Genomic DNA, 26328 nt, shown 5'->3' on the forward strand with positions numbered 1-26328 from the left:
ACCTTAAAACTGACAGATACTATAAAACCGTTAATGAATAACAAATACTAAAAAAAATGTCTAACCAATAGAGCAGCACCAGCCTTGACATAACTCTGAGGCAGAGGAAAACCCAGGTTTACGGATAAACAATGCCAATGCCCTTACAACTGCAGATCCATGAACTCCCTGCAACTTATTTCTTGTTAGAAAGCATCCAACAATAGATGAAACACATATATTGCGCCGACCAAACCACATCTAATGAAATGCCATGTAAAAACAGGAAACATATTATAAATAACTGAATAAGGACGAAACAACAATTACAGGATGCCTTTGCCGAATCAATTATTCCTTTGCCATGAGCTCTAACCACTACCCGTAGACTGCCAACTTCCTAAATGGAAAGTATATATGTAAACAAGGAAGACTCTTGGAGATCCATAACTACTCTTGTACCTCTATTTTGTAACATTAAAGTTATTTAGATTTTCCTCTTTTGAAGCTTATGTAGCGTAGGAATAGAATGCAATCTTCTGTCTGTTTCCCAAGAGCTAAGAGTTGTCCATGTCAGTTAAGTGCATTCATGTCAGTTATTTAGATTTTCTACTCTATCCATTAATCAATCGTGCAATTCACCTAATGTCAAGTAGGTCCAAAGAATATAACAAGGGGCGGGAAGTAACAGCTTAAATCGGATGCATCCAAATATAAGAAATAAAATACTGAAAACTATGGGCTAAATGAAATTCTAACTACAATAAATAAAACAAAAAGCAATATGAATTTTATGACCAGATCATTACCTCCAACATCACAGTATGCAAGCTTCTATTACACATTTATGTCCAATGATAATCGCTAAAGAATAGGCAATGGATCACAGACGCGTGTCTAATCAGTGGACGATAAATAAAATACTAAGGCACTCTACTTCCTAGATTGGACCAGCCAAAATGGTGGCCCGTACATCGAAAGAGAGAATAAGGAAGGAGCCGTTAAGCCGTAGTATGCAACATGTTGCTTGAGCACAGTTTTTGTTTTCCCAGTTCAGTTTGTGGAATTTTCACTTACAAACCATCCGCTAAAAGTTGTCAACGGTGCTTGACCAAAAGTAATTTTATTTAGAGAGCTTGATTACGGCCAATTGCAGTAGTAGTAGTGATATCATTTTCGGGGAAGAAAAATTGGTAATTTTCCCGCATCAAACCATCCGCTAAAAATTTGTATGCAGCTTCAGTGAGGTGGATACCATCCCAGTTGACATATGTTGATGGATCATCACAAACTATTCCATCAACACTTCCACATTGAAAAAATTGGTTACAGTTGTATGGATCTTTACATCTACAACATGCCGTAAGAGCTCCACCTTTAAACCCTGAATAAAACAGGAAAAAATGCACTAACACAAATATTCTTTGCCTTCGCCGTAGAACAACTAATTGAACCGTATTGAAATGTGAGTCTAAATTGTCATTAGTGGCAAGACACTGCAATCTGTTCTAGATGATCATATTTGTGGGCAAACATTAAGAAATTGTATGGAGTAAGATGACATACCTAATTTTTCAGGAGACCGGTAAAACTTCATGGCGACATTGTAGTAATCAGCATAGATAGTTTTGACACTTGGGTATTCTTCTCTCAAAGCAGCCATCTCTTTCTGAAGAAATTTGTTGTGGTACACAGAGAATTCGTTGAGCCACTTGATACAACCATTCTCATCGTAATCCTCTTTCTTGGGGCTCTTGAATAGGCTTAAATATAACGCTGAACACCCAATTGGGAAGTTCCCAGGGACCATGAACGTTACAGCACCTTCCTTTATTAAAGCCTGTAGTCATTAATCCGAATGTTCAACCGTTAACTTGACACTTTATCAGTACAATATATGAAGGTTTTCCTTTACCACTTCAGTTTCTTTGTCTTTGTGTTACCTTGATCACCAAAGAAATGGCTTTGATTACATCAGGTACAAAAGTGCGAATCTCTTCTAGACCTCTTCCTTGGAAAAATGGACCATTATAATCGTTTCCACCAATTTCTCCCATGAGAATCAAAGATGTTTCCAAAAATTCATGGCAATCATCTAGTGATCATGAACCAAATGAATCCCAAGATTAGTGAATAAATACAAAAGTGATTGATAATTAACAGCAGAAAAAAAGTAGAAAGCAAACATACTTGAGGACGGATTGCAAAGGGAAGGCAAGAGTTGTTTGAACCATTCGAGTTGAACTCCAAGAGAGTCATTGGTAACGCTCCAAATCTTTCTATCTTCAAAGAAAGAAGCATCCAGAGCTGTAGCGCCTCCAACAGCAAAATTCACCCCCTGCTTTAAATCTTTATTGCTGTTTCCAAGATACGGTGGTAGCAGCGGTAGTCTTATGGCTTGAGCTGAAACATACAAGGATATCAATTGCAAAGTTTTTATTCTTAAGAAACTTTTTACAACAGTTTTAAATACTTTGCATGATATATAATTACATTAAACGTCGCCAAAAGTATAAACTGTCTTATTGGAACAAAAAAAACTATGATCGGATACATACCAATGAAATCAAGAACTACACGTCCATCAGAGAAGGCACCGGTGGCTCGATGGAAGTAGGTCTCTCCGTAGGGTAATCTGCCAACATCAGCATTTGGTTTGTTGTAGAGAGTATTCCCGGTATCAGCGAGCGAATCTCCAAAGCTGAAGATGGATTTGTAATAATACGACCCTAATACTGGATTAGCAGTTGTAATTAAAATGATACAGACTATGATCAGATTTTTAAAGGTCAAATGGAAGAAACTAGAGGAGGAAGGAGAGAAAGATGAAGCCATAGTGGAAAATGCAAAGAGAATTGACAATTTGAATTGTTCACCCCTCAACTTTATGTCACGGACTCATGGTTACAGGAATGTTAGTTAGATGGTATTTTTTAATAAACCGGAAGTCAACACAGACTCACACAATGGCTTCAAAGCTCATTGCCTTCCCTCGTTCCTATTAATTTAAATGCTCATTCAAAACATGATAAATATTATATGACTGACTTACTGCTCATCTGGTAATGATATCAGCAACACCGTTCCTCCTCTCTATACTTATGTTTAAAACTCACATTCTCAAAGAATGCGAGCTAGATAGTCGTGATGTGGTGATGACTGTACGCCTTCAAAATGAATTACGCCTAATGATTTTGATGTTAGCTAGATCTAAATACTATGGTTGCTGACACCAAAACCACTAGGCGAAACTTTAAACATCTGTCGTGTGTGGTTTTTCCACTAAAGGATTAATTACAATACATTTTTTTTTGAAACTGAAAATTTGAATTTAATTAAGAGTGGGAAAGTATATAGTTTGCTTCCTCCAGCACTTTGGCAGAGATTTTTTGTGGAGGTTCTAGCAACCAAACACTGCTCAAACACTTTAATCTAGCTAACTTAGCTAACGAATCAGCTACTTTATTTTTCTCTTTGGGCACATAAACACAATGCCAAGAGGTAAACCTATTAAAAAGAGTTTTAATATCCAGAATTAAATTACGCAACCTCCAATCAATGTTGAAGTTGTAGTTATTAACTGCATCTACTACTATCTTTGAGTCCATCTCGAAAACTACTTGTTGCAAAGCTCTCTCTTTAGCCCATTTTATCGCTTCCCATAACGCTTTGCTTTCAGCATGTTCTGCACTTGACAGCCTTGTCAGATAGAAGCATTTCGAGCCTCTATGGGTACCTACAAAATCACGGATGATTAGTCCAATTCATCCTGAATGATTAGAATGCAAATAAGAGCCATCAATATTAATTTTCAAGAAACCCCTGTGGGGTGAAGACCAATGAAGATTCTCTCTTGTATGCACAATATGTGCATTGTGAGCTAAAGTTGCTGAGAGAGTTTCATATTCTGAAATCTCCTTTTTGCATCTCTGAATCACATAATCTAAAGAAGAGAGAGTATTTTGAAAAGCTTTTTCACATCTTGCAGACCAAATACACCAAGCTATAATGGATATTTTGCAGATTAGCCTTTCTTCAGGGAGACATCATTAGAAGTATGAATACCCAGAACTGCAAACCAAATTTCTTTAGAGAAAGGACAAGACAGTATAGTATGTGCAGGAGATTCAGGAACTTGTGCACAGAGAGGACAAGAAAAATCTCCATCTTGGATGACATTGTGGAGTTTGTCTCTTGTGGGAATAATGTCTTGTATGCATTTCCAAGTAAAATGTTTTATTCTTGGTGGAATGTTTAACTTCCAGAGCTTGTTGTAAATTCCCTAGATTCTTTGACCTACAGATTCATTTGCAATCTTTTCATCCATTATTTTTTTGTATGAAGATTTAACTGAGAATCTTCCATCCTTTTCAAGCAACCAAACCAACCTGTCATTGCAGTTATTATGAATAGAGAGCTTCTGAATAAGTCTTGTAGTGGAGTCTTCAAAGAGATTATAGATCAAATTTGTATTCCACCCTCCTATAACATTATCAAAAAGTTGATAAACATAAACATATTCATGAATGTTTGTTGCTCAAATTCTTGGACTTGGGGGAGTATCTAATTATTCAATGCACCTGTCTTTCCAAATCATGATTTTTGTGCCATTTCCAACAGACCAACAACTCCATTTTTGTATGAAGAGAAACTCAGAGCTAATGCTCCTGCATGACCAAGTAGAATTAGCATTATTCTGAGAGTTGAATATTTGACCATCTGGGAAGTATTTTGCCTTCAGTGACTGGCACAAATAAAATAATCATCTTCACATAATCTCCAAGCATATTTAGCTAGTAGAGCTTAATTGAAAAGTTCTAGGTATCTAAAACCTAGCCCTCCTTCCTGTTTAGGTTTATTAACATGTCTGAAAGCAATGTAATGCTTACCCTTGTTATTCTTTTTGTTTCTCCAAAACATTTGTTGTCTTGAATTCATAACATCAATGGTTGTATCAGGCAGCTTAAAAGAAGACATGTGATGCACAGGGATGGCATTACTGACATTTTTAATCATGACTGATCTTCCATCTTCAGATAAATTGATATCAGCCCATCTTGAAAACCTTGTATCCATTTTTTGAATAAGTGATGAAAAAGGTATTGTTTTGTTTCTTCCCACAAAGAAAGGAAGCCCTAAATATTTTTCTTCATAGATATTTAGTTCTCTAACTTGAAGAAGACCACTTACAAGATGACAAGTTGAAGGAGAAGTATTAGTACTGAAAAATACAGCTGACTTATGAAAATTAATGAGTGGCCCTGAGCATGCACTGAAATTCTCTATAACTTGAAGAAGCTTATTAGTTTGATATTGATTTGCTTTGCAAAATAGAATGCAATCATGTGCAAAGAGCATATGATTGATTTTTGGGGCAGATCTGGAGATTTTCATACCCGTAATATAATTTCTTCTTTCTTGTCGATTCAATTGTCTTGAAAAAGCTTCCATTGCTAGTATAAAAAGATAAGGGGAAAGAGGATCCCCTTGTATTATTCCTCTTGTAGGAATAAAAGGTTGTGAAGGAGAGCCATTGATCATAACTTCAATTTGATTTGTGCTTATGCATTGCATGATAAGATGGCAAAAATTTTCACAGAAACCAAACTTGTTTAGAACATCCATGAGAAAGGACCATTCTAGTCTGTCAAATGCTTTTGACATATCCATCTTGAGTGTTAGATGACCTGTTCTTCCCTTTTTCCTTTTCATTGCATTAACTAACTCTTGGACTAAGCATATATTCTCATTTATTAGTCTGCCTGGAACATAAGCTGACTGCATAGGAGAAATAATGTTAGCCATGTGCTTTTTGAGCCTTAAAGAGATTATCATTGATATCAGTTTGTGAATAGTATTACACAATGCTATTGTCCTGAAATCCTCAGGTTTATGAGATGTAAAAGTCTTGGGAATTAAACAAACCCTTGTGAAGTTAATCTTCTTGAGAAGGAATCCAGATGTAAAGAAAGCTTTCACTGTGTTGCAAACATCTTCTTTTAGTATCTGCCATTGGGATTGATAGAATCCTGGACAGGTGAAGTCCAAGGTTCCATATTCATTAATGCTTGATGAATTTCTAACTCAGAAGGAATAGCTACTAACATCATCTTGTTCTGAAATAATAGAAGGAATATGTTGAAGAAATTTTGAACTGTCAGATGGATTTGAAGTAGAGCTAATATTCTTGAAATGAGAAACTATGAGACTTTCTATTGAACTTATATCTTGGCACCATGAACCATCAACATCTTGTAATGAATCAATTTTGTTTCATATTAGAGTTTTTGTCCATATCATTGTAGAAATGATCCCTGGATTTCTGTCTGTTGGATTTAGCTTGAATTTCATTAAGAGCATCAATCTCTTTCTCCACCCTTAAAACCTCAGAAGTATTAGAACCATAAACATCAGTTGTTTGGAGATTAGACAATTCTTGTTTAAGATTAGTAACTTTAGTATTTATTTCTCCAAAAATATTCTTACTCCATTGAGATAAGATATGTCTAGTATTAGACAGTTTATCTGAGAGGATCAAAGCTGCAGAACCTGTTTTGTTAGAATTCCAAGCATTTAAAATAGTATCTTTGAAAGTATTGTTTTGCAGCCAACGTTCAAAGAATTTCCAGTTCTTTCTTTTTTGACTAGACTTGTTATACATGGATAGAAGGATAGGCAAATGATCAGAACCTTTTTGAGTTAAATATAAAAGCTTAGCATCTGGATAGCTAAGAGTCCATTCACTATTAACTAGTGCCCTATCAAGTCTAGACTTTATTCTGCCAGTACCATGACTATTACTAGTCCAAGTAAAAGGATTTCCGCTAAATCCTAAATCATGCAAATCAGCATCTCTAATACATTTTAAAACTTCTGGTGCAGTGAGTTCAGTATTAGTATTTCTCTCAAAGGCACTCAAGGTAATGTTTAGGTCACCTAGGAGAATCCAAGGGATGTTAACTGAAGTACTCAATCTTCTAATGTAATCCCATTGAGCTGGTTGTTCATTTCTATAAGAAATTCCATAGACACAAGAAAGAAACCATTCTCCTCTACTAGGATCATTTTTAACTAGGGCGTGAAACATATTACTAGAGGAATTTAGAATATCTAGGGTGAAACCATCTTTCGATAGAAGGATGATGCCACCAGCCTGACCTACAGAAGGGACATAGGATTTATTGGGTAACTTTAAACCATTAGTAAGGTTTAAGATTTTGTGATCATTTATCTTACTTTCACACAAGAAGATGATATCCGGAGAGTGAATATTATTTAAGTGCATATATGATCTCTAGTATCTTTTCATAGAAAACCATTAAAATTTCAGCTTAATGTTTCCATTTTAATGTAAACCTGAGGATGAAGAAACTTGATACTCAAGTTATGGAAGTCTCTCTGAACATATGAAAGTAATGCATAATTTAAAACCCTAGTATTAAAAGTGATGTGGTTGCAATAAATGTGAATATGAAAATGTAAAAAATTGTAAAAAGAAATTTTATGAAGAGTAAGGACAATTACCAGAATTTTTGAGGCCTCATTCATCTCATGAGAGTTCTCTCCTGCTCTTTTTTCTCCTTCTTCAATGAGATCATGCTCCATATCATCATTTTGGATAGAGAATGGAGTAGCCCCAGTATTACTTTCCACGACATCAGTAGGATCTTTTTTTCTGGATCTCTTGTGGTTTCTTATTTCTCCTTCTTCAATCTGGGTCTCTTGTTGAGCTTCTTCCTCCATTTTCTTACGGCTAGCTTCGCAGATTCTTTCTAGCAACATATCAATGTCATCACAAATCTCTACACCATATGCTTCATCTAGTTCATGCATATAGTTTATATATTGATCATTTGTAAACCTTATGATTATAAGATCATGAGCTACATTGACACATTCTTCTTCATTGTGATCAATGACATAACAGTTAGGGCAGAGATTATGGGTTTGTTTTTCCCAATGAAATATAATCCAGGTAACTCTTCTAGCAGTTGTATTCCACCAACCTCCCCTGTGTAGTGGCTTAGTGAGGTCTATTTTGATTCTAGCATTGATGGTAGTACCAAAGGAAGGTCTGTAATCTTCGGGATCTGTAGAAATCTTGTCTCCTAACTCTATAATGGATTCATTCACAACTTCAACAGAGTGATGCTCAGGTAAAAGATTTTTAAACTGCAAGTCTCATTCTTGAAACTTAAAAACCCAATCTCTAGTAGGAATAGCAGAATCATATTTTGCAAGTTTAGATGACATTTATTAACATTCCAGGGACCTTTGTTGAGAATATAGTTCATTGCTTCAACTGTGAAAAACTTGAACATAAATAGGTTTCTATCTAAAGCTCTTACATCTTTAACCCTGAAACGATTCCACAATATGATAACTCCTTTCCTGACAGTATCAGTTTCAACTGCATCTTTCGAAAAGAGCTTGCCAATCAGAGTTGTCTTCCATTCATCTGAAGCTTTTGTGATAGCATACTTAGAACCAACAACTTTTCTTAGGTTTCTGTTTCCAATATCACGTATTTGAGTACTTTGCATTTTCCTGGTAATTGCTGAGATTTGAGAGTTTGGAGAAGAAGACATTTTCTTAGAGTTTGCAATACCAGGATAAGGGAATATTGTGCTTTGAAGATGTTGACACGAATATATACAACTAACATAAATAATAATAATTATTTCCGGATAATATTGTTTCCTTGAATAACCATTGAAGATTATACGTAATTGAATGGAATCTTTTTGAGCGGACTTTGAAAAACATCTCAAAGGAGAAAATTTTGCCTTGAGACTAGGTGACCTGCAGTTACGGAGTTTCCAAGAGGGAAAATTTAGAGACTTGAAATTTGAAAGAGTTGGATCGCCAAGATGATGTTGAATCAGAACTTCTTGTTGGGGAAGATCTTCGATATCATTTAAATCATACACATGATAAAGAAAGTAATACTGGTACATACTGTAAAAGTCCATCCTTGAAAGGTTGGTTTGCAAAACTGCTTCAAACTGTATTCATGATACTTGACTTTTTGTGATCTCAATCAAATGAAGAGGGAGAACAACTAAGACTAGAGTCCAAAAATGGATGCCTCCCATGATTTGATGAGGCCCTGAAAAAAATTAGCAAGCCATAAGAAACTTAATAACTATGCATGAAGACATACAAACAAACAGAGATTAAACCCGAAAAAAACTAAAAAACGAAAGACAAAGACTAGAAAAATTAAAAAAATAACTAGGGATAACTAGACACAATCATCTATACGATAATCCATAGAAAAACAATGGTTATGGTCACTTTCATGTAGATTAATGCAGCAAAAACTAATGAAAAATGGTGAAAATCATGGGAAGAAAAGCAAATTGATTTGACTCAGTTTATGCCCGATTTGCAGATACTCTCCATTGTAATTCCATTATTTTCAAAAAAGGTGTCTGTTGTTTGTGTTAATTATAATACATGGTGAAAGGACAAGGAGCACAAATAACATTTTTTGTTTATTGGCAAAGGAAAATAACATTGATGAGAAAAAAAAAGAGATGTAACTACTCATAGGCATGCATATAACGAAAGATGTAACATTGGACACAAATAACATTCTTTCTAGAAGATGTAACTACTCATAGGCATGCATATAAGGGGGAAAAAAAAGAGATGTACACGGATAAGAGGACTCTGAATTCTGAGGAAAAAAACACCAATCTTTCTCGTTCATTGATGAGAAGACTCGACCGGGAAAAAAAGATGCATACATCTTTCTCGTACATTGATGAGAAAGGACTCGAGGGGAAAAAAAAGATGTAATTGAACATTGATAAAGGGACTCCGGACTCTGAGGGCAAAAAGACAAAAAAAATTTTTGGAAATTTAGACCATTTCTCGATTTGTGTGTGTCACCCTTGAGGAGGGGGGCCATGCTAATCTTCTGTGTATTGTTCCTTTTTTATCAGATGTCCCCGAAGGGACCAGCTTACGGAGAAGCTCTGGCTATTTAAACAGACTACTGTTTTGCAAACTGGGGGATGTGGTACTAAATGAAAGCCCAAAATAGACAGAAATTCAAACATGGTAGTTAAAGTTTCTGAATTATTTTTCTGTGGTGGTCAAGACTTCGAAACACTCTAGTCACAACTTCCTATCTTGGAGTTTTCGACCCTAATGCGATCCTTCCGACTTCCCTGACAAACCATTTTTGATGTAATACGCCTATTTTTGAGAATGCCCCTATCAAGTCTATGAAATGATTTTTTTGATTTTGATTGCCAATTCCACAGCACTCGACTGTGAAAGAGACATACATGCTATCAGTTATCAGTTAGTCTCTCCAATGCAGATTTCAAGTTCCATTGATTTTTTCTTCTCATGAATAGCAAATTACAAGGACAAGCATGCGAGAAGAGACCAAAGAAGAAAAAAACAAAAATCATCACCACAGATAGATATTCCTCATCAGGAAAAGATTACAAAAATCATTTCATTCAGAGAGCTTGATTACGATCTGTGGCAGTAGTAGTAGTAATGATGATATCGTTTTCGGGGAAGAAGAATTGGTTATTTTCCTGCATCAGACCATTAGCTAAAAATTTGTATGCAGCTTCAGTTAAATGGACTCCATCCCAGTTAACATAAGTTGACGGATCCTCACAAACTTTTGCATCAACACTTCCGCATCGAACATATTGGTTACAGTTGTATGGACCTTTACCTCCACAACATGCCTTCAAAGCTCCACCCGTAAATCCTGCACAAATATAAAAAACGTACTTAAATAATGTGTTAGATGACATTTGACATTAAACAATGGGATGGAAGAAGATGGCGTACCTAATAATTCAGGAGACTTGTAAAACTTCATGGCAACATTGTAGTAATCAGCATAGATAATTTTGACACTTGGGTATTCTTCTCTCAGAACGGCCAACTCTTTTTGAAGAAATTTGTTGTGGTAGACTGAGAATTCGTTGAGCCACTTGATACAACCACTCTCATCGTAATCTTCTTTGTTGGGGCTCTTGAATAGCGTTAAGTATAAGGCTGAACACCCAATTGGGAAGTTTCCGGGGACCATAAACGTCACAGCACCTTCCTTTATTAAAACCTGTAGGCCATTAATCCATTGTTGAACCTTAATTAGAGAATTTATCAGTAGAATATATGAAAGTTTAGCTTTATAATTTCATTTCTTTGTATTAATTACCTTGATCGCCGAAGAAATGGCGTTGATGATATGGGGTACAAAAGTACGAATCTCTTCTATACCTCTTCCTTGGAAAAATGGATGATTATAATCATTTCCACCGATTTCTCCCATGAGAATCAGAGATGTTTTCAGATATTCATGACAATCATCTAGTAATCAAAATTCAACATGTAAATTAAGGTTTAACATGTTATTTTAAGTTCAACTCACTGAGTTCAAAAAAATTTAGTTACCGATTCGTGATGATTATTTGTTGAACTTTTTATAAAGGAGAAAAAGGAAAAGTAGAAGCGAACATACTTGAAGATGGATTGCAAAGGGAAGGCAAGAGTTGTTTGAACCATTTGAGTTGAACTCCAAGAGATGCATTAGTAGGAACCACAATCTTTCTTTTTTCAAAGAAAGAATCATCCAGAGCTGTAGCTCCCCCAACAGCAAAATTCACCCCCTGTTGTAAATCTTTTTTGCTGCTTCCTAAATAGGGTGGTAGTAAGGGCAATCCTACAGCTTGAGCTGAAATATACAAACGATATCAATCAAAAAAAAAAAAAAAATCTAAAGAGCAACGGTTTTTAAATAGTTAGCGGGATATAAGCGTCGCCAAAAGTATGATTATTACACAGTTATTGTTCGGAACAAAAAATATGATCGAAAACATACCAATGAAATCAAGAGTTATACGGCCATCGGAGAACCGACCAGTGGCTCGATGAAAGTAGGTTTCTCCGTAGGGTAATTTTCCGACAGTTTCATCTGGTTGGGAGTAGAGTACGTTTCCGGTATCAGCGATTGAATCTCCGAAGCTGAAGATGGATTTATAATATGATCCTAAAACTGGATTCGCTAGAAGGATACAGATTATGATCAGATTATTGAAGTTCAAAAGGGAGAAAAGAGAGGAGGAAGGAGAGAAAGATGAAGAAGCCATAGTGGAGAATGCAAAGAGAATCCGAAATTTTAAATATTTAAACGGAAATGATGACAAAAATGTTAGCTAGCTATATAGTCGCGGTATACGCTATTAAAAATAATGTTTAAACTTAATTCATTTTAAGAGTTAAAAGACTATATAATAAGCTATCTATCATAGTCAGTAACAAACAGTCAACACACAGTAATTTTTTTCCAAATCGCATGAAATTGGGGATATTTACTGCACACCCCAAATGATTAAGAACTGTATATTCAATTTTTGTGCCATCATTGAACTCGAACATTACTTATACGAAAAAGCAAACCCCTTAGAAGTTCAGCTTTTTACATGTTTGGTTCAGCCGATCGTTTAGAACATTTTTTTCATTCTTTCCATTGTTTACTTTCAAGGGGAATCATTTAAGGCTAATAAAGATTATTTAAACATATGGAGTAGTTGTCACGATGTCTTTAATGAAGTTATCATATAGTCTACCATACGAGATAATCTTTCAAATCATACACACATGACATCACTTAAAAAATATATATTAAGTTTTCAAATGGTTGTTGGTGAGTGTCGTTGGTTGTTGGAGATATCCATCCATTCACCTACCCTAACATGAGCAATGCGTTGAATACTTCAAAATCCTTTCTAATTATCTGGTTAATTCCACAGCACTCGACCAAAGTACTTGACAGCTAAAGCGAACATGCATGCTATCAGGTCTATCAAATGATTGCCAATTCCACAGCACTCGACTGTTACTGTTAAGGCGGACATACATGCAATCAGTTGTCAGTTTGTCTCTCCATTGCAGCATATCAACTTCCATTGATTTTTTTTCTCTCATGACTAGTTGATATACAAGGAAAAGCATGCGGGAAGAGGCTAAAGAACAAAAATGTGTCGGGATTTTCTTAGGGAATTACCGACAACCGCGGAATAACGGATCTTGAGATATTATGATGAATAATAAGTAAATCAAGCACAAGCAACCATAATAATACGAGAAAGATAAATCAACTCACAAGACACAAGATTTATAGTGGTTCGACCAATACATACAAATTTTGTATATATTGTCTACGTCCACTTTGAGCCGCACCAACTCAAATCCACTATGAAGAAAAACGATTATAGCGTCGTGTAAATCCCAGCAAACCCTTGGTTACACCGCAACAATTAACCGAGACGATAACCTTGTTTCTTGTTCCTCACCAATATGCTCTCACAACGAAACCCTACCTTTAGCCCTAAAATCTATACAAGAAATCTCTCACCGATCTCTTAATCGTTTTCTACACAATGCACAAATTCTACAAGGCCTAACTACCTATTTATATAGGTTACAAACTTGGCAACCAAGAATTCTAACCGGTTTAAGAAATCCCTTCCCTAAATAACCACGACTAACTTTAGGAAATAATTAATTAGTCTTCAATAACTAACAATCTCCCACTTTGAAGACTTATTGATTGTCTTCCATTCTTCAACTTTGGATTGACGGTGCTAAAACATCTTCCTTGTTAGTGCGGCTCCCCTCCCAGATCCTCATTCTGAGAGACCAACTAAAGCCTTGCAGATCTTTAGCTTTTCTGAAGTAACTCCCTTGGTAAACATATCCGCAGGATTCTTCGAACGAAGAATCTTCTCGAGCTTCAACTCTTCTTCTTCTAAGAGATCCCGAATGAAATGATAACGGATATCTATATGCTTCGTCCTAGCATGATAGGATGAGTTCTTGGCTAAATATATAACACTTTGACTGTCGCTAAACAGAACACTATCTCCTTGTTCCTTGCCAAACTCAGCTAATAATCCTTGTAACCAAATCATCTTCTTGCTCGCTTTCGTCACCGCTACGTACTCCGCTTCCGTAGTAGACAATGTCACCAACTTCTGTAACCGTGAGTTCCAACTCAGCAGCTGACCCCATAGTATAAACATAACCGGTCGTACTTCTCCTTTTATCTACATCACCTACGAAGTCTGCATCCACATAACCCCTCAAGATAGAACCACCTTTTCCATAACACAATGGTACATTTGTGTTACCTCTCAAATACCTGAGAATCCAATTCACAGCTTCCCAATGTTGTTTTTCTGGGTTGCTTGCATATCTACTCACTACTCCCACTGCATGTGCAATATCCGGTCTCGTGCACACCATAACATACATTAGACTCCCAATAGCCGAAGAATATGGTACGTCAGACATGTACTCCTTTTCTTGATCTGTCTTTGCACACTTCATACTTGAAAGACGAATTTGACTTCCAAGTGGAGAACTAACTGGTTTAGCATTCTCCATATTGAACCTTTTCAACACTCATTCAATATATTCAGCCTGACTAAGCATAAGTACACCCTTAGCTCTGTCTCTTATGATCCTCATACCAAGAATCTTCTTTGCTTCACCAAGATCTTTCATATCAAAATCACTTGCTAATTGTTTCTTCAAATTCTCAACTTCTTGTAGAGATGTTCCGGAAACCAACATATCATCCACATACAGTAGTAATATGATGTAGTCATAATCATTCCTTTTGAAGTAACAACAATGATCTGCATTACACCGTGAGTAACCACTTCTATGCATGAAGTTATCAAACTTCTTGTACCACTGTCTCGGGGCTTGTTTTAAACCATACAAACTCTTCTTTAGCTTGCACACCATCTCTTCCCTGCCTTTTACTATGAATCCTTCTGGCTGCTTCATGTAAATTTCTTCATCTAGGTCACCATGAAGAAAAGATGTCTTTACATCCAACTGTTCAAGGTAGAGATCTTCAGAAGCCACTAGACTTAACACTACTCGAATAGTAGTCATCTTCACAACTGGAGAAAATATCTCGTTGTAATCAACACCAGGTTTTTGTTGGAATTCTTTCACAACCAACCTCGCTTTGTAGCGAATTTCTCCATTTGCTTCAGATTTGATCTGATAAACCCACTTGTTATGCAACGCCTTCTTACCACTTGGTAATTTTACTAACACCCAAGTGTCATTCTCATCAAGTGAATTTATCTCATCCTCCATAGCAAATTTCCACTTGCCTGAATCATCAGCCGCTAGTGCTTCCTTAATATCTTCAGGTTCGCCTCCATCCGTAAGTAATAGATAATTCAAAGCATACCTTGGGTTTGGTTTAGGAGTTCTTGACGATCTTCGTACTTCTTGTGAAACTGTAGGAATAACTCCCACTGCAGTAGAAGTCTCTTCAACTTGTACTTCTCTGCCATCAGCAACATCATGCTCTTCTTGTTCCACACTTCTTCCAGAAACATCATCAATATCGATATACAACTCCTTATCGACGTTGCTTGACCTGACATCTTCAACTTGTGTTGTATTCCTGTCCTTGTACAGCTCATTCTCATTAAAAGTGACATCTCTACTTCTAATAACTTTGTGACCCTCATAGTCCCAAAGTTTATACCCAAAAGCGTCAATTCCATAACCAAGGAATATGCACTTCTTTGCTTGAGCACCTATCTTATACCTCTCACCGGGACTAAGATGAACATAACCAACACAACCAAAAACTTTCAAATAGGAAAGATTTACCTTTTTCCCAGTCCAAACCTCCTCTGGTATCTTCATATCTAATGGACTACTAGGTGTTCTGTTAATTAGATAAGCAGCCGTCTCTGTTGCATGTGCCCAGAAGGTCTCGGGCAAACCATACTGCAACCTCATGCACCTTGCATGTGCATTCAACGTCCAATTCATACGTTCTGCTACTCCATTCTCCTGTGGCGTCCTTGGAACTGTTCTCTCCAAACGAATTCCATTCGTAGCACATAACTGTAAGAATTTTGTTTTGTCATACTCACCACCGTTGTCTGACCTTAGACACTTCAACTTCATACCAGTTTCTGTTTCAACCAAAGATTTCCACTTCTTAAACACTTCATACACCTCGAACTTATTCTTCATAAAGTAAAGCCACACATTCCTTGAGTGATCATCAACAAATGTGACATAATACTGGAACCCGCTGTGAGATGCAACATCAATTGGTCCATATACATCTGTGTGAACCAAATCAAGTTTTGCACTTCTCAAGTCTCTTCCTCCTCTGCTGAAGCTAACCCGTTTTTGTTTTCCAACAGTCTTCACGAAAACTCATATCAACAGACTTCACCTTAGGTAGATATCCTCCCGAACATAGAATGTTCATGTTCTTCTCACTCATGTGCCCTAACCTTCTATTCCATAAGTTAGTGTCCTCACCACTACTATCCACTGCTAAAGTAGTTCCATCTGAAGTCCGGTATAGAGTATTGACTCTAACTCCTCGAGCTAACACCATAGACCCTTTCTTTACCTTCCAATTGTGTTTTGTAAACACAACTTCACAGTCATCATCGCAAACTTGGCCCACATACACCAATTTCTTCTTCAAATTTGGAACGTGTCGTACATCCTTCAATTTCCATGTCGAACCATTGACTTTCAAGATCACTTCACCTAAACCGACGATGTCGCATGCTTCACCGTCACCCAAGAATACTTGGCCATAGTATCCTTTTTTATAAGAGATCATAATACTCTTATCACCCGTTGCATGGAAAGAAGCTCCCGAGTCTATAATCCAAGACTCATCTTGCTTGTCCTCAGAGAGTAGTAGAAAACCTTCTGTAATCACATTCTTGTTATCAACAAGGACCTTCACCGGTTCCACAGCTGCAACTACGTTGACCTCTTCTTGATTACATTTGTTTCCACCATTATTAGCACCTTTGTTTTCCGGACAATCGCGCTTGTAGTGTCCTACTTTCTTACACGCCCAACACTCAACAACACCTCTAGTCCGGGATTGAGATATCCCCATAGATTTCCCTCTAGACTTCCATCTGGATTTGTTGTTGTTGTTCCTATTTGAACTCCTGCCTCTATCTTTATCATGCATACTTAAGGCCGATCTTGAAGAACTAGAAACATAACCTCGTTCTATTCTTCTCTCCTCTTCAGCGATCAACCTTTGCTGCACATCATCAAGCTTCAACTTCTCGCTCCCCGCGGAATTATTAATGGTTGTCCTTGCAGTCTCCCAACTCTTTGGTAATGACGACAACAACCGTAAATCTTGAACTTCATCATCGAAAGTAATAATAACTTTTGAAAGTTGAGAAATAATTGATTTAAACTTCCCAAGATGTGCTGAAATCGCTTCGCCTTCTTGCATCTTCAGATTAAATAATTGTTCACACAACATAATCTTCCCCGAGGATGATGACTTTTGATACAACTTTTCAAGTTTATACATAAGATCCTTAGTACTAGTTTCCTCTTATACGTTATTGTAGACTTCCTCCGTTAGGAATCTACAGATCACGGCTACACACTTGTGATCAAGAGTATTCCATTCATCGTCTTTGAGTGCTCCCTTTTTCGCAACTCCACCCAATGGATCAGCAAGGTCTTTCTCATATAGGTAGTCCTCCATTTGAGACTTCCAAAACGCAAAGTTCTTCCCATTAAAAAATTTAACCCTAGCTACCGTACTTTCGTTATTATCACCCATAACTCCCACTCCAATCGTACTACGATAAACCCTAAATCTCTAACCCGAGCTCTGATACCAGTTGTCAGGATTTTCTTAGGGAATCACTGACAACTGTGGAATAACGGATCTTGAGATATTATGATGAATAATAAGTAAACGAAGCACCAGCAACCATAATAATACGAGAAAGATAAATCAATCCACAAGACACAAGATTTATAGTGGTTTGACCAATACATACAACTTGTATATATTGTCTACGTCCACTTTGAGCCGCACCAACTCAAATCCACTATGAAGAAAAACGATTACAGCGTCGTGTGAATCCCAACAAACCCTTGGTTACACCGCAACAATTAACCGAGACGATAACCTTGTGTCTTGTTCCTCACCAATATGCTCTCACAACGAAACCCTAGCTTTAGCCCTAAAAGTTATACAAAAAATCTCTCACCGATCTCTTAATCGTTTTCTACATAATGCACAAATTCTACAAGGCCTAACTACCTATTTATATAGGTTACAAACTTGGCCACCAAGATTTTTTACCGGTTTAGGAAACCCCTTCCCTAAATAACCACGGCTAACTTTAGGAAATAATAATTAGTCTTCAATAACTAACAAAATGACCACCGAGTTTAGAGAGCTTGATTGCAATCCGTGGTAGTAGTAATGATTATATCATTTTGGGGGAGGAAGCATTCGTAATTATTACGCATCAAACCATCAACTAAAAATTTGTATGGAACTTCAGTTAAATGGATGCCATCCCAATTAACAAACGTTGAAGGAGAATCACAAACTTTTGCATCAACACTTCCACAATGAACATTTCGGTTACAGTTGTATGGACCTTTACCTCCACAACATGCCTTAAGAGCTCCACCAGTAAATCCTGCATAAAATAGAAAACAAATGCACTTAGACAAATATGTTTTTCTTTTGTTGTGGACAAACTCAGGTACTGATTGGACAACACAATATGACATTTGTGGGGAACATAATCAATGGAATTGAAGAAGAAGACATACATAATAATTCAGGGGAGTTGTACAACTTCATGGCAACATTGTAGTAATCAGCATAAATAATTTTGACACTTGGGTATTCTTATCTTGAGACGGCCTACTCTTTTTGAAGAAGTTTGTTCTGGTACCCCGAGAATTCGTTCAGCCACTTGATACAACCACTCTCATCATAATCTTCTTTGTTGGGGCTATTGGATAGCGTTAAGTATAAGGCTGAACACCCAATTGGGAAGTTTCCGGGTGTTAAAATATATTGTATCTTGCATGTTACGATATCCCATATCTTGCATATATTGTATAGTTATCCTGTAGTTATTGCGTTGTATTCGGTTACCTTATTTGTCGTCTGTAATCCTGTATAAGTGTATCGAGTCTGTATTCCTTCTTTATCTTGCAATATACAGAAACCCTTTCATTAGATCTCTATGCTATGACAAATTTTGTCATGGTATCAGAGATAGGTAAGATTCAATGATCCACTTCCGTTGCTAATCAAAAAGAACCAGAATCAGTATCGTGATTAAGAAACAAGAAATCTGTCTCATCCTTATCTCCTGTTTAAAATCCAAACCTTATTATCATATCGCGTGAAGAATCTCAACCCATCACTGTGAAGTTCGATGGATCCAAATATAATCATTGGTCTTTTCTCATGAGAAGTTATTTAAAGGGAAAAAGCATGTGGAAATATATTGATGGAAAAGAAAAAGAGTCTGTACTTAGCACTAGCGGTAAAGACAAAGATGCTGCAGAAACAGAACCTTCTGAAACCTGGGAAATCAAAAATGACAAGATCATCACTTGGATAAGTAACACTGTTATTGCATCCATAAGTATGCAACTTACTGGTTTTGAAGAAGCCAAAGAAGCATGGGATTTTCTGGCTAAGAGATACACACAATTCAATTTTGCACAAAGATACAAGCTTGAACAAGATATTCGAGCCTTGAAACAACAACCGGAGCAAACAATATCTGATTTTCACTCCGAAATGTCAATTGTATGGAATCAACTAGCACTTATGGAACCTAAATGGACAGTTGATGTAGAATTGTGGCAGACATACAGAGAAGAATCACGGCTTCTTCAACTCTTAATGGCTTTAAGGGATGAGTTTGAATCTGTGAGAGCTTCTATCCTTCATAGAAATCTAATGCCAACTGTAGAAAGTGCCTTGTCTGAACTTATTACTGAAGAGACGCGCAAAAGAATCAAACCAGATATTCCGGCAGTTCTTGCAGTATCTTCTCGTCCAATCTCTAATCCAAGCTTTAGTTCACAGAGAAACTTTTCAGCCTCAACTTATCGTGATCTTTCCCAAGTACAATGTCACAACTGTAAGAATTACGGACATCTAGTAAAGAATTGTCCATAACCTGTGAATACCAATAACTCCTAAGGAAACTCTCAAAGATTAACAATGAAAAATTCAACACCTTCACCATGCACACCACAATGCAACTACCAAGGAATTTGTACACATTGTAGGAAACTGCACTTCTCCATCTTCAAGAAATATGAGAAACAAGAGAAGATTTGGCACTGCTGCTCCATCATATTACTCTCCAGGTCATGTTACTGCTGCACCAGCTCTAGAGCAAGCACATGACTCATCAAAATCTATCAAATAACTTTGCAACTACAACAAATTTGGCAGACATTCAAGAGATGCTGAAACAAGCTCTTGCAATTGGTAACAATCCTACAGCAGCAACTGCTTTTTCAGTCCCTTCAGGTAATTTTTCGACTGAATGGTTTCTTGATTCAGGAGCATCAAACCATATGACATATAACTCAAATTTATTTGAGACAATAAACCTATTGTTACTCCTAAGATTCATACAACATATGGAACAGGAATCATTTCTACTCATATTGGGCAGGTTAAAATTTCAAACAAGATACACATAGCAGATGTCCTTCTTGTTCCCAAAATTAAGATGAATCTTATTTCAATTGGTCAATTATGTAACAAGGGTTTTAATATCTTCTTTTCATCTCATGGTTGTGTTATACAGGATCCCAAAACAGAGAGGCTTATTGGGATAGGCCGTAGAGTTGGTCGTCTTTACCTCCTGGAGTCTCTAGCTATTCCTCAATTCAACAATAAACTTGTTGCTGTTCTAGCTTCTACTTTACCGTCCATAGTTTCTCCGTTTATTTCTTGGCACTCTAAGCTTGGTCATGTCTTTTTTTCTCGTCTCTCCTATATGATTAGTAAAGGACTGCTAGGTTTTGTTCCTTTAGACAAAGAGCCTTAGTGTATTGCTTGTAAGATGGGTAACCAACCAGCTCTTACTTTTAACAACATTACTACCATTTCTTCTGCACCTTTTGATCTCATTCATTCTGATGTCTGGGGAAAGTCTCATATTTGTTCAAAAGGGGGAGCTTTATATTATGTTATTTTCATTGATGATTACACTCTTTATACATGGGTGTATCTTTTTAAATCCAGATCATAGTTCTTAAGGATTTACACTGAGTTTTCCAACATGATCAAAACCCAATTCGAAAAATCCATTAAAATATTTCGAGCAGATCGGGGAGGTGAATACATATCCACTCCTTTTAAAGAGTTTTTAAAATCTGAGGGTACTCTACTTCAATTATCTTTCATTGAGACATCATAACAGAATGGTTTCGCAGAACGTAAACATCGCCATATCATAGAAACATCTAGGACACAACTTCTCTCTTCCTTTGTTCCCTCTCATTTTTGGGGAGAATATGTTTTCACTGTTGTATACACTATTAATCGAGTTCCTACTGCTGTTATAGGTGGTATATCTCCATATGAATGACTATATAGTAAGAAACCAGATTACTCTGAGCTGTGTGTGTTTGGTTCCACATGTTTTGTCCTACTTTCTGAAATAGAATGCAACCAACTTGGTAAAAAGAACACTATCTATGTGTTTCTCGGTTATGGCATAGAGCAGAAAGGGTATAGATGTTACGATCCAGAAAGTAGGAGATTAAAAATTTCTCATCATGTTACCTTCTGAGAAAAGATACCTTTTTGGTCCCTTCCTAGTAGTAAAACTTCTTCTCTAGAAACATTTTCATATTTAGATCCATTCGATGATGAGTTTCTATCTGTCTCGACTTCTCCTAGTACCCCTGATAACAATGTCTTTAAACCTACATCTGTTGAATCCACAGAAGCATCCATTGACCACTCTATGAAAGATTCCAATACAACAACTCAACATGGGGATCCTGCACATGAAACTGCTCAACTGCCTCCACGAACACGGCGACCTCCATCTAAGTACTCTGACTATCAATGTTCGTTAATAACTATCTTAGCAGAACATGAACCTAAAAACTACAGGGAAGCTGCAGTACTGCCATACTGGCAAGACTCGATGGGAGAAGAACTAACATCTCATCAAAGGGATGGCACATGGGATATGGTTGATCTGCCTCCTGGTAAATCTGTTGTGGGAAGTAGATGGGCTTACAAGGTAATGACTAAATCAGATGGCACATTAGATCGTCGAAAATATCGTATAGTTGCACAGGGTTATACACAAGAGTATGGTATTGATTATGAAGAAACTTTTGCTCCGGTTGCACGAATGACTACAGTTCGTACATTGCTCGATGTTGCTGCTACTCTCAAATGGAACCTACACCAAATGGATGTTAAAAATGTGTTTCTTCACGGTGATCTTAAAGTAGAAGTTTATATGAGACCACCTCCTAGCTTAGAACATGCTCCAAATCAGGTCTGTAAGTTTCGCAAGGCTTTGTATGGACTGAAGCAAGCTCCTCGTGCTTGGTTTGAAAATTTTTCAACTGCAATTCTTAAGTATGGTTTCACTTAAAGTCCTTACGACTCAGCTATGTTTTTTCGATCAACTAGTAAGGGTATGATTCTTCTTTTACTCTATGTTGATGATATGATTATCACAGGAAGTGACCTAGAAGGTATTCAAGCTCTTAAATCTTATCTCCACTCTTGTTTTGAAATGAAAGATCTTGGTTTATTGCGATATTTTCTTGGGGTAGAAGTTGGCAACTCTTCTGAAGGATTTTTCATCTCACAAGTCAAGTATGCATCTGAAATTTTGCATCGTGCTGGTTTAACTGATTGTAAGACTGCAGACACACCACTTGAATTAAATGTCAATCTCAATTCCGTCGAAGGCAAAGCTCTTTCAAATCTTACTCTTTACAGGCAGCTAGTAGGAAGTCTAAACTGTCTAACTATTACCAGACCAGACATCAGATACGCAGTACATGTTGTTAGTCAATTCATGTCTGCTCCGCGGTCACCACATTATGCTGCTGTTCTTCGGATTTTACGATATATCAAATGTACCTTGTATCAAGGGTTATATTTGTCATCTGCTTCTGATCTTCATCTTCGTGCGTACTCTGACTCAGATTGGGCAGGAGATATAACTGACAGACGACCAACAACTGGGTATTGTATATTTCTTGGTAATTCTCTCATTTCCTGGCATAGCAAGAAACAATCTGTTGTGTCACGCTCTAGTGCAGAAGCCGAGTATAGAGATTTAGCTCATACTACCTCTGAGATTATGTGGATAAGATGGCTTTTGGGTGACTTGGGAGTTCATCTGACAGATCCCACTCCTCTCTACAGTGATAACAAGGCTGCTATTCAGATAGATCATAATGATGTCTTTCATGAACGCACAAAATATATTGAAATAGACTTCCATTTTGTTCGTCATCATTACAAGCATCAGACTATTGCACTACCTCATGTGTCTTCTGAGTTACATCTTGCAGACCTCTTTACCAAGTCTCTACCTTCTCCTCGCATTCGTTTTCTGGTTAACAAACTCAAGATGTGTTGTGCACCGTCTTGAGTTTGAGGGGGGGTGTTAAAATATATCGTATCTTTCATGTTACGATATCCCATAACTTGCATATATTGTATAATTATCCTGTAGTTACTGCGTTGTATTCTGTTACCTTATTTGTCGTCTGTAATCCTGTATAAGTGTATCGAGTCTGTATTCCTTCTTTATCTTGCAATATACAGAAACCCTTTCATTACATCTCTATTCCATGAAAAATTCTATCACCGGGTACCATGAACGTCACAACACCTTCCTTTATTAAAACCTACAGTCATTAACCCGTTTTCTTAACCGTTAATTTGAGAATTTACGGTTTATAATATGCGAAGATTTTATTTTACATCTTCAATTTCTTTGTATTACCTTGATCGCCGAATAAATGGTGTTGGTGATTTTGGGTACAAAAGTACGAATCTCTTCTAGACTTCTTCCTTGGTAAAATGGATGATTCTAATTGTTTTCACCGATTTCTCCCATGAGAGTGACACTTTTTATCCTTATCCAAATTTCACCAAAATGTCACCTAAATGTAGTTACCTAAAATCAGTGAGAGGCTAAAGTGGGATTCTAGGGTTTTGAAAGTGAATTACGGGAGGTTGAGCACGAACAATAGTCTTCGCCTAAACCATGCACAGTGGTCGTTCAAAGGCTGCTTCAGTCACAGGGAAGCAGATGAAGAGAGAGATCATAGAGCTTGTAATTGCTTCGAGAGCTTATGAGAAAGTTGATGTTAGTTTGGATAAATAGAGGACCTATTTATAACATAATTCTCTAATATCATGTCGGTGAAGATAAGGATTGCTTGTCGTGCCGTACAGAGCCATTCTCACGTCTCCTCAGGAACAGATAGAGATAAACTAGGTTGAGTTTATCTCATTATTCCACCGCAATTACTCTCTTACGTGGTGAGAAATAGGCCGATTATTTCTCACATGTGCCTGAACCACCAGACCAATACCCTAATTGATATCCCCTCATTTGTGTGAAGTTGACTCAGCCTTTGTGATGATGTGTTGAGAGAGAGAAATATTCTATTTAGCAGAGTTGTCCAAGATAGAGAGATTTCTCTAATTCGTGAGAATGACTAGGATGAGTCACGTGAAAATGCATGGAATGCCTCAGAAATCGTGTGCAGAGTACCATAGGAGCTGAGGTTTAGATCCCTCTCTCTATGGCCGGTCACATATGTCACGTGGAGACCATATTATTGCTTGTGGGTCCCTTTGTTGAGAATGTGGAGCTCAAGAGAAGTTATCCACGTTTTTCGATAAACGTGTACAGTTCAAACCCAATTTACAAGTCGTGAGTGTGTTTGAGACGCTGAGAAAGAGGCCTGAGGTCTAGATGAGGCTTGTGCCTAAGTCTTGTACCTGCATAAGAATCTTCTGACAAGATGGATCAACTCAGATGAGGCCACCTGAGATTTAGCCTACGCAACTGAGGCTCTATGAGATTTGGCCGATGCGTCTGGAGCTGTCTGAGATTTGGCTGATATGTCAGGAGCTGTCTGAAATTTGGATGACGCATCTGGAGCCGTATGATATTTGGCTGACAAGTATGGAACTGTCTGAGATTTGGCTTACGCATTTGAGGTCGTCAGAGATTTGGCTGACGGGTTTGAGACCTTCTGATATTTAGATGACGGGTTTGAGACCGTTTGATATTTAGTTGACGGGTTTGAGACCGTCAGAGATTTGGCCAACGGGATGGAGTCCTTTCAAGACTTGGCCAAAACGATGAAATCTCTCAGAAGTTAGCTGGGATATGTTTGGGAGGGAAAAGAAGGCTCGCACGCCTGATAATGTCTCTGCGAGACTTCGGCTCACTTGTGTTTGACTAGCGTATCTTGTAGAGATATGATAGGAATCAATTGTGTCCGTATTTATGGGGCCGACATGACCAGTGTATCTCAGAAGGATGTTCTAGAAGTCTGTCGAAAGGGCCCAGGGGCAGAATAACCATCGTATCTCATGGGAAGGTCCTAGGAATTATTATGAAGCCTCGGTAAGTTGAGTCAGAGCCTATGTAATGACCCTCAAGCTCGTCAACGCTATTAGACTAGTCAAGAGACGTATTAACCGCTAATAACTCGATTAGTTTAACACGAACGTTAATTAATAAACATTAATCTAACAACGATTTAAATACGAAACTAATATCGTTAGATAGGTCTCGAAAATTTATGCAAGATGGACTATCGAACGCGTCAATCGGATATCGGATGAAGAAGATATCATCAGTTTTGTGAGAAGGGCAAAATAGTCATTTTGCAGTTTAGCCGCCTTGGCAACCCTTATCCAATTCTTGGGTTCCTCGGTAATTCTCGTCAGCCTTATCTCTCACTCGAGAAGATAAACTCGGTTTGTTATTTTCTTTCTTCTTATTCATTCTTCTTCTGCTCTTCTCTTTTTTTCTTTTCCGGCAATTCTGAGAAATTATTGGGTACGTGAGGTCGACCATCGCAGGAGTTATGTTAAGGATTGACGGTTTTGTGGTTGTGTTAATGTTTATCGAGTTCGGGAAAAAGAACCTGATGTTGTTGTTGATGGTGGTTTTTAGTTTAGGGTGAAAATCGTAAAACCTTAGTTAAACAGTGACGTCACACTTGAGTAATAATGTCGCCACTAGAACATTTATTAAACCGTTCAACATGTCTGCGTAAAATTACCTGGGTACCTTTTTTTTATGTAAATGTCATGCTCCACGGAAGAGCCCTCGGTACTGACTGGCATCATCTCTACACATGCCAGCCGCACCACCGTGCCAATGGCATGCCACTCCAGCCACATCTCAACCATGCCAACCACATCTCCGCGTAAAAAGGCATGCCAACCATGCCAGAAGCACCACC

At 37.4% G+C, this 26328-nt stretch overlaps 2 protein-coding genes, 1 non-coding gene and 1 pseudogene across 3 annotated transcripts; all 4 read right to left on the minus strand.

Annotated features, from left to right (window-relative positions):
- Positions 1-789: 789 nt before the first annotated feature.
- LOC113309209 (GDSL esterase/lipase At1g28590-like) lies at positions 790-2849 on the minus strand. Its single transcript, XM_026557620.1, has 5 exons — positions 2538-2849; positions 2170-2382; positions 1923-2074; positions 1546-1819; positions 790-1363 (listed from the first exon to the last, which is right to left on the minus strand). The coding sequence occupies exons 1-5, from the start codon at positions 2812-2814 to the stop codon at positions 1107-1109; spliced, it is 1173 nt and encodes a 390-aa protein (XP_026413405.1). The 5' UTR covers positions 2815-2849; the 3' UTR covers positions 790-1106.
- Positions 2850-9840: 6991 nt separating this feature from the next.
- LOC113314515 lies at positions 9841-9945 on the minus strand. The gene has a single exon (XR_003342454.1). It is a non-coding gene; the product is annotated as a U6 spliceosomal RNA (small nuclear RNA).
- Positions 9946-10298: 353 nt separating this feature from the next.
- LOC113308006 (GDSL esterase/lipase At1g28600-like) lies at positions 10299-12326 on the minus strand. Its single transcript, XM_026556477.1, has 5 exons — positions 11840-12326; positions 11480-11692; positions 11177-11328; positions 10804-11077; positions 10299-10720 (listed from the first exon to the last, which is right to left on the minus strand). The coding sequence occupies exons 1-5, from the start codon at positions 12105-12107 to the stop codon at positions 10458-10460; spliced, it is 1170 nt and encodes a 389-aa protein (XP_026412262.1). The 5' UTR covers positions 12108-12326; the 3' UTR covers positions 10299-10457.
- Positions 12327-18246: 5920 nt separating this feature from the next.
- LOC113312097 lies at positions 18247-24301 on the minus strand (annotated as a pseudogene).
- Between the last annotated feature and the right edge of the window lie 2027 nt (positions 24302-26328).

This window comes from Papaver somniferum, chromosome 9 (assembly GCF_003573695.1).
Source record: "Papaver somniferum cultivar HN1 chromosome 9, ASM357369v1, whole genome shotgun sequence".
In the NCBI taxonomy this organism is placed as follows: Eukaryota; Viridiplantae; Streptophyta; class Magnoliopsida; order Ranunculales; family Papaveraceae; genus Papaver; species Papaver somniferum.

Coding starts and splice junctions, on each gene's coding strand:
- LOC113308006 (XM_026556477.1), bottom strand. CDS start 12,107: ATGGCTTCTTCATCTTTCTCTCCTTCCTCCTCTCTTTTCTCCCTTTTG. Junction 11,693..11,839: donor TATAACTCTTGATTTCATTG/GTATGTTTTCGA, acceptor TGTATATTTCAG/CTCAAGCTGTAGGATTGCCC. Junction 10,721..10,803: donor CAAGTCTCCTGAATTATTAG/GTACGCCATCTT, acceptor ATATTTGTGCAG/GATTTACGGGTGGAGCTTTG.
- LOC113309209 (XM_026557620.1), bottom strand. CDS start 2,814: ATGGCTTCATCTTTCTCTCCTTCCTCCTCTAGTTTCTTCCATTTGACC. Junction 2,383..2,537: donor TGTAGTTCTTGATTTCATTG/GTATGTATCCGA, acceptor TGTATGTTTCAG/CTCAAGCCATAAGACTACCG. Junction 2,075..2,169: donor CCTTTGCAATCCGTCCTCAA/GTATGTTTGCTT, acceptor CATGATCACTAG/ATGATTGCCATGAATTTTTG.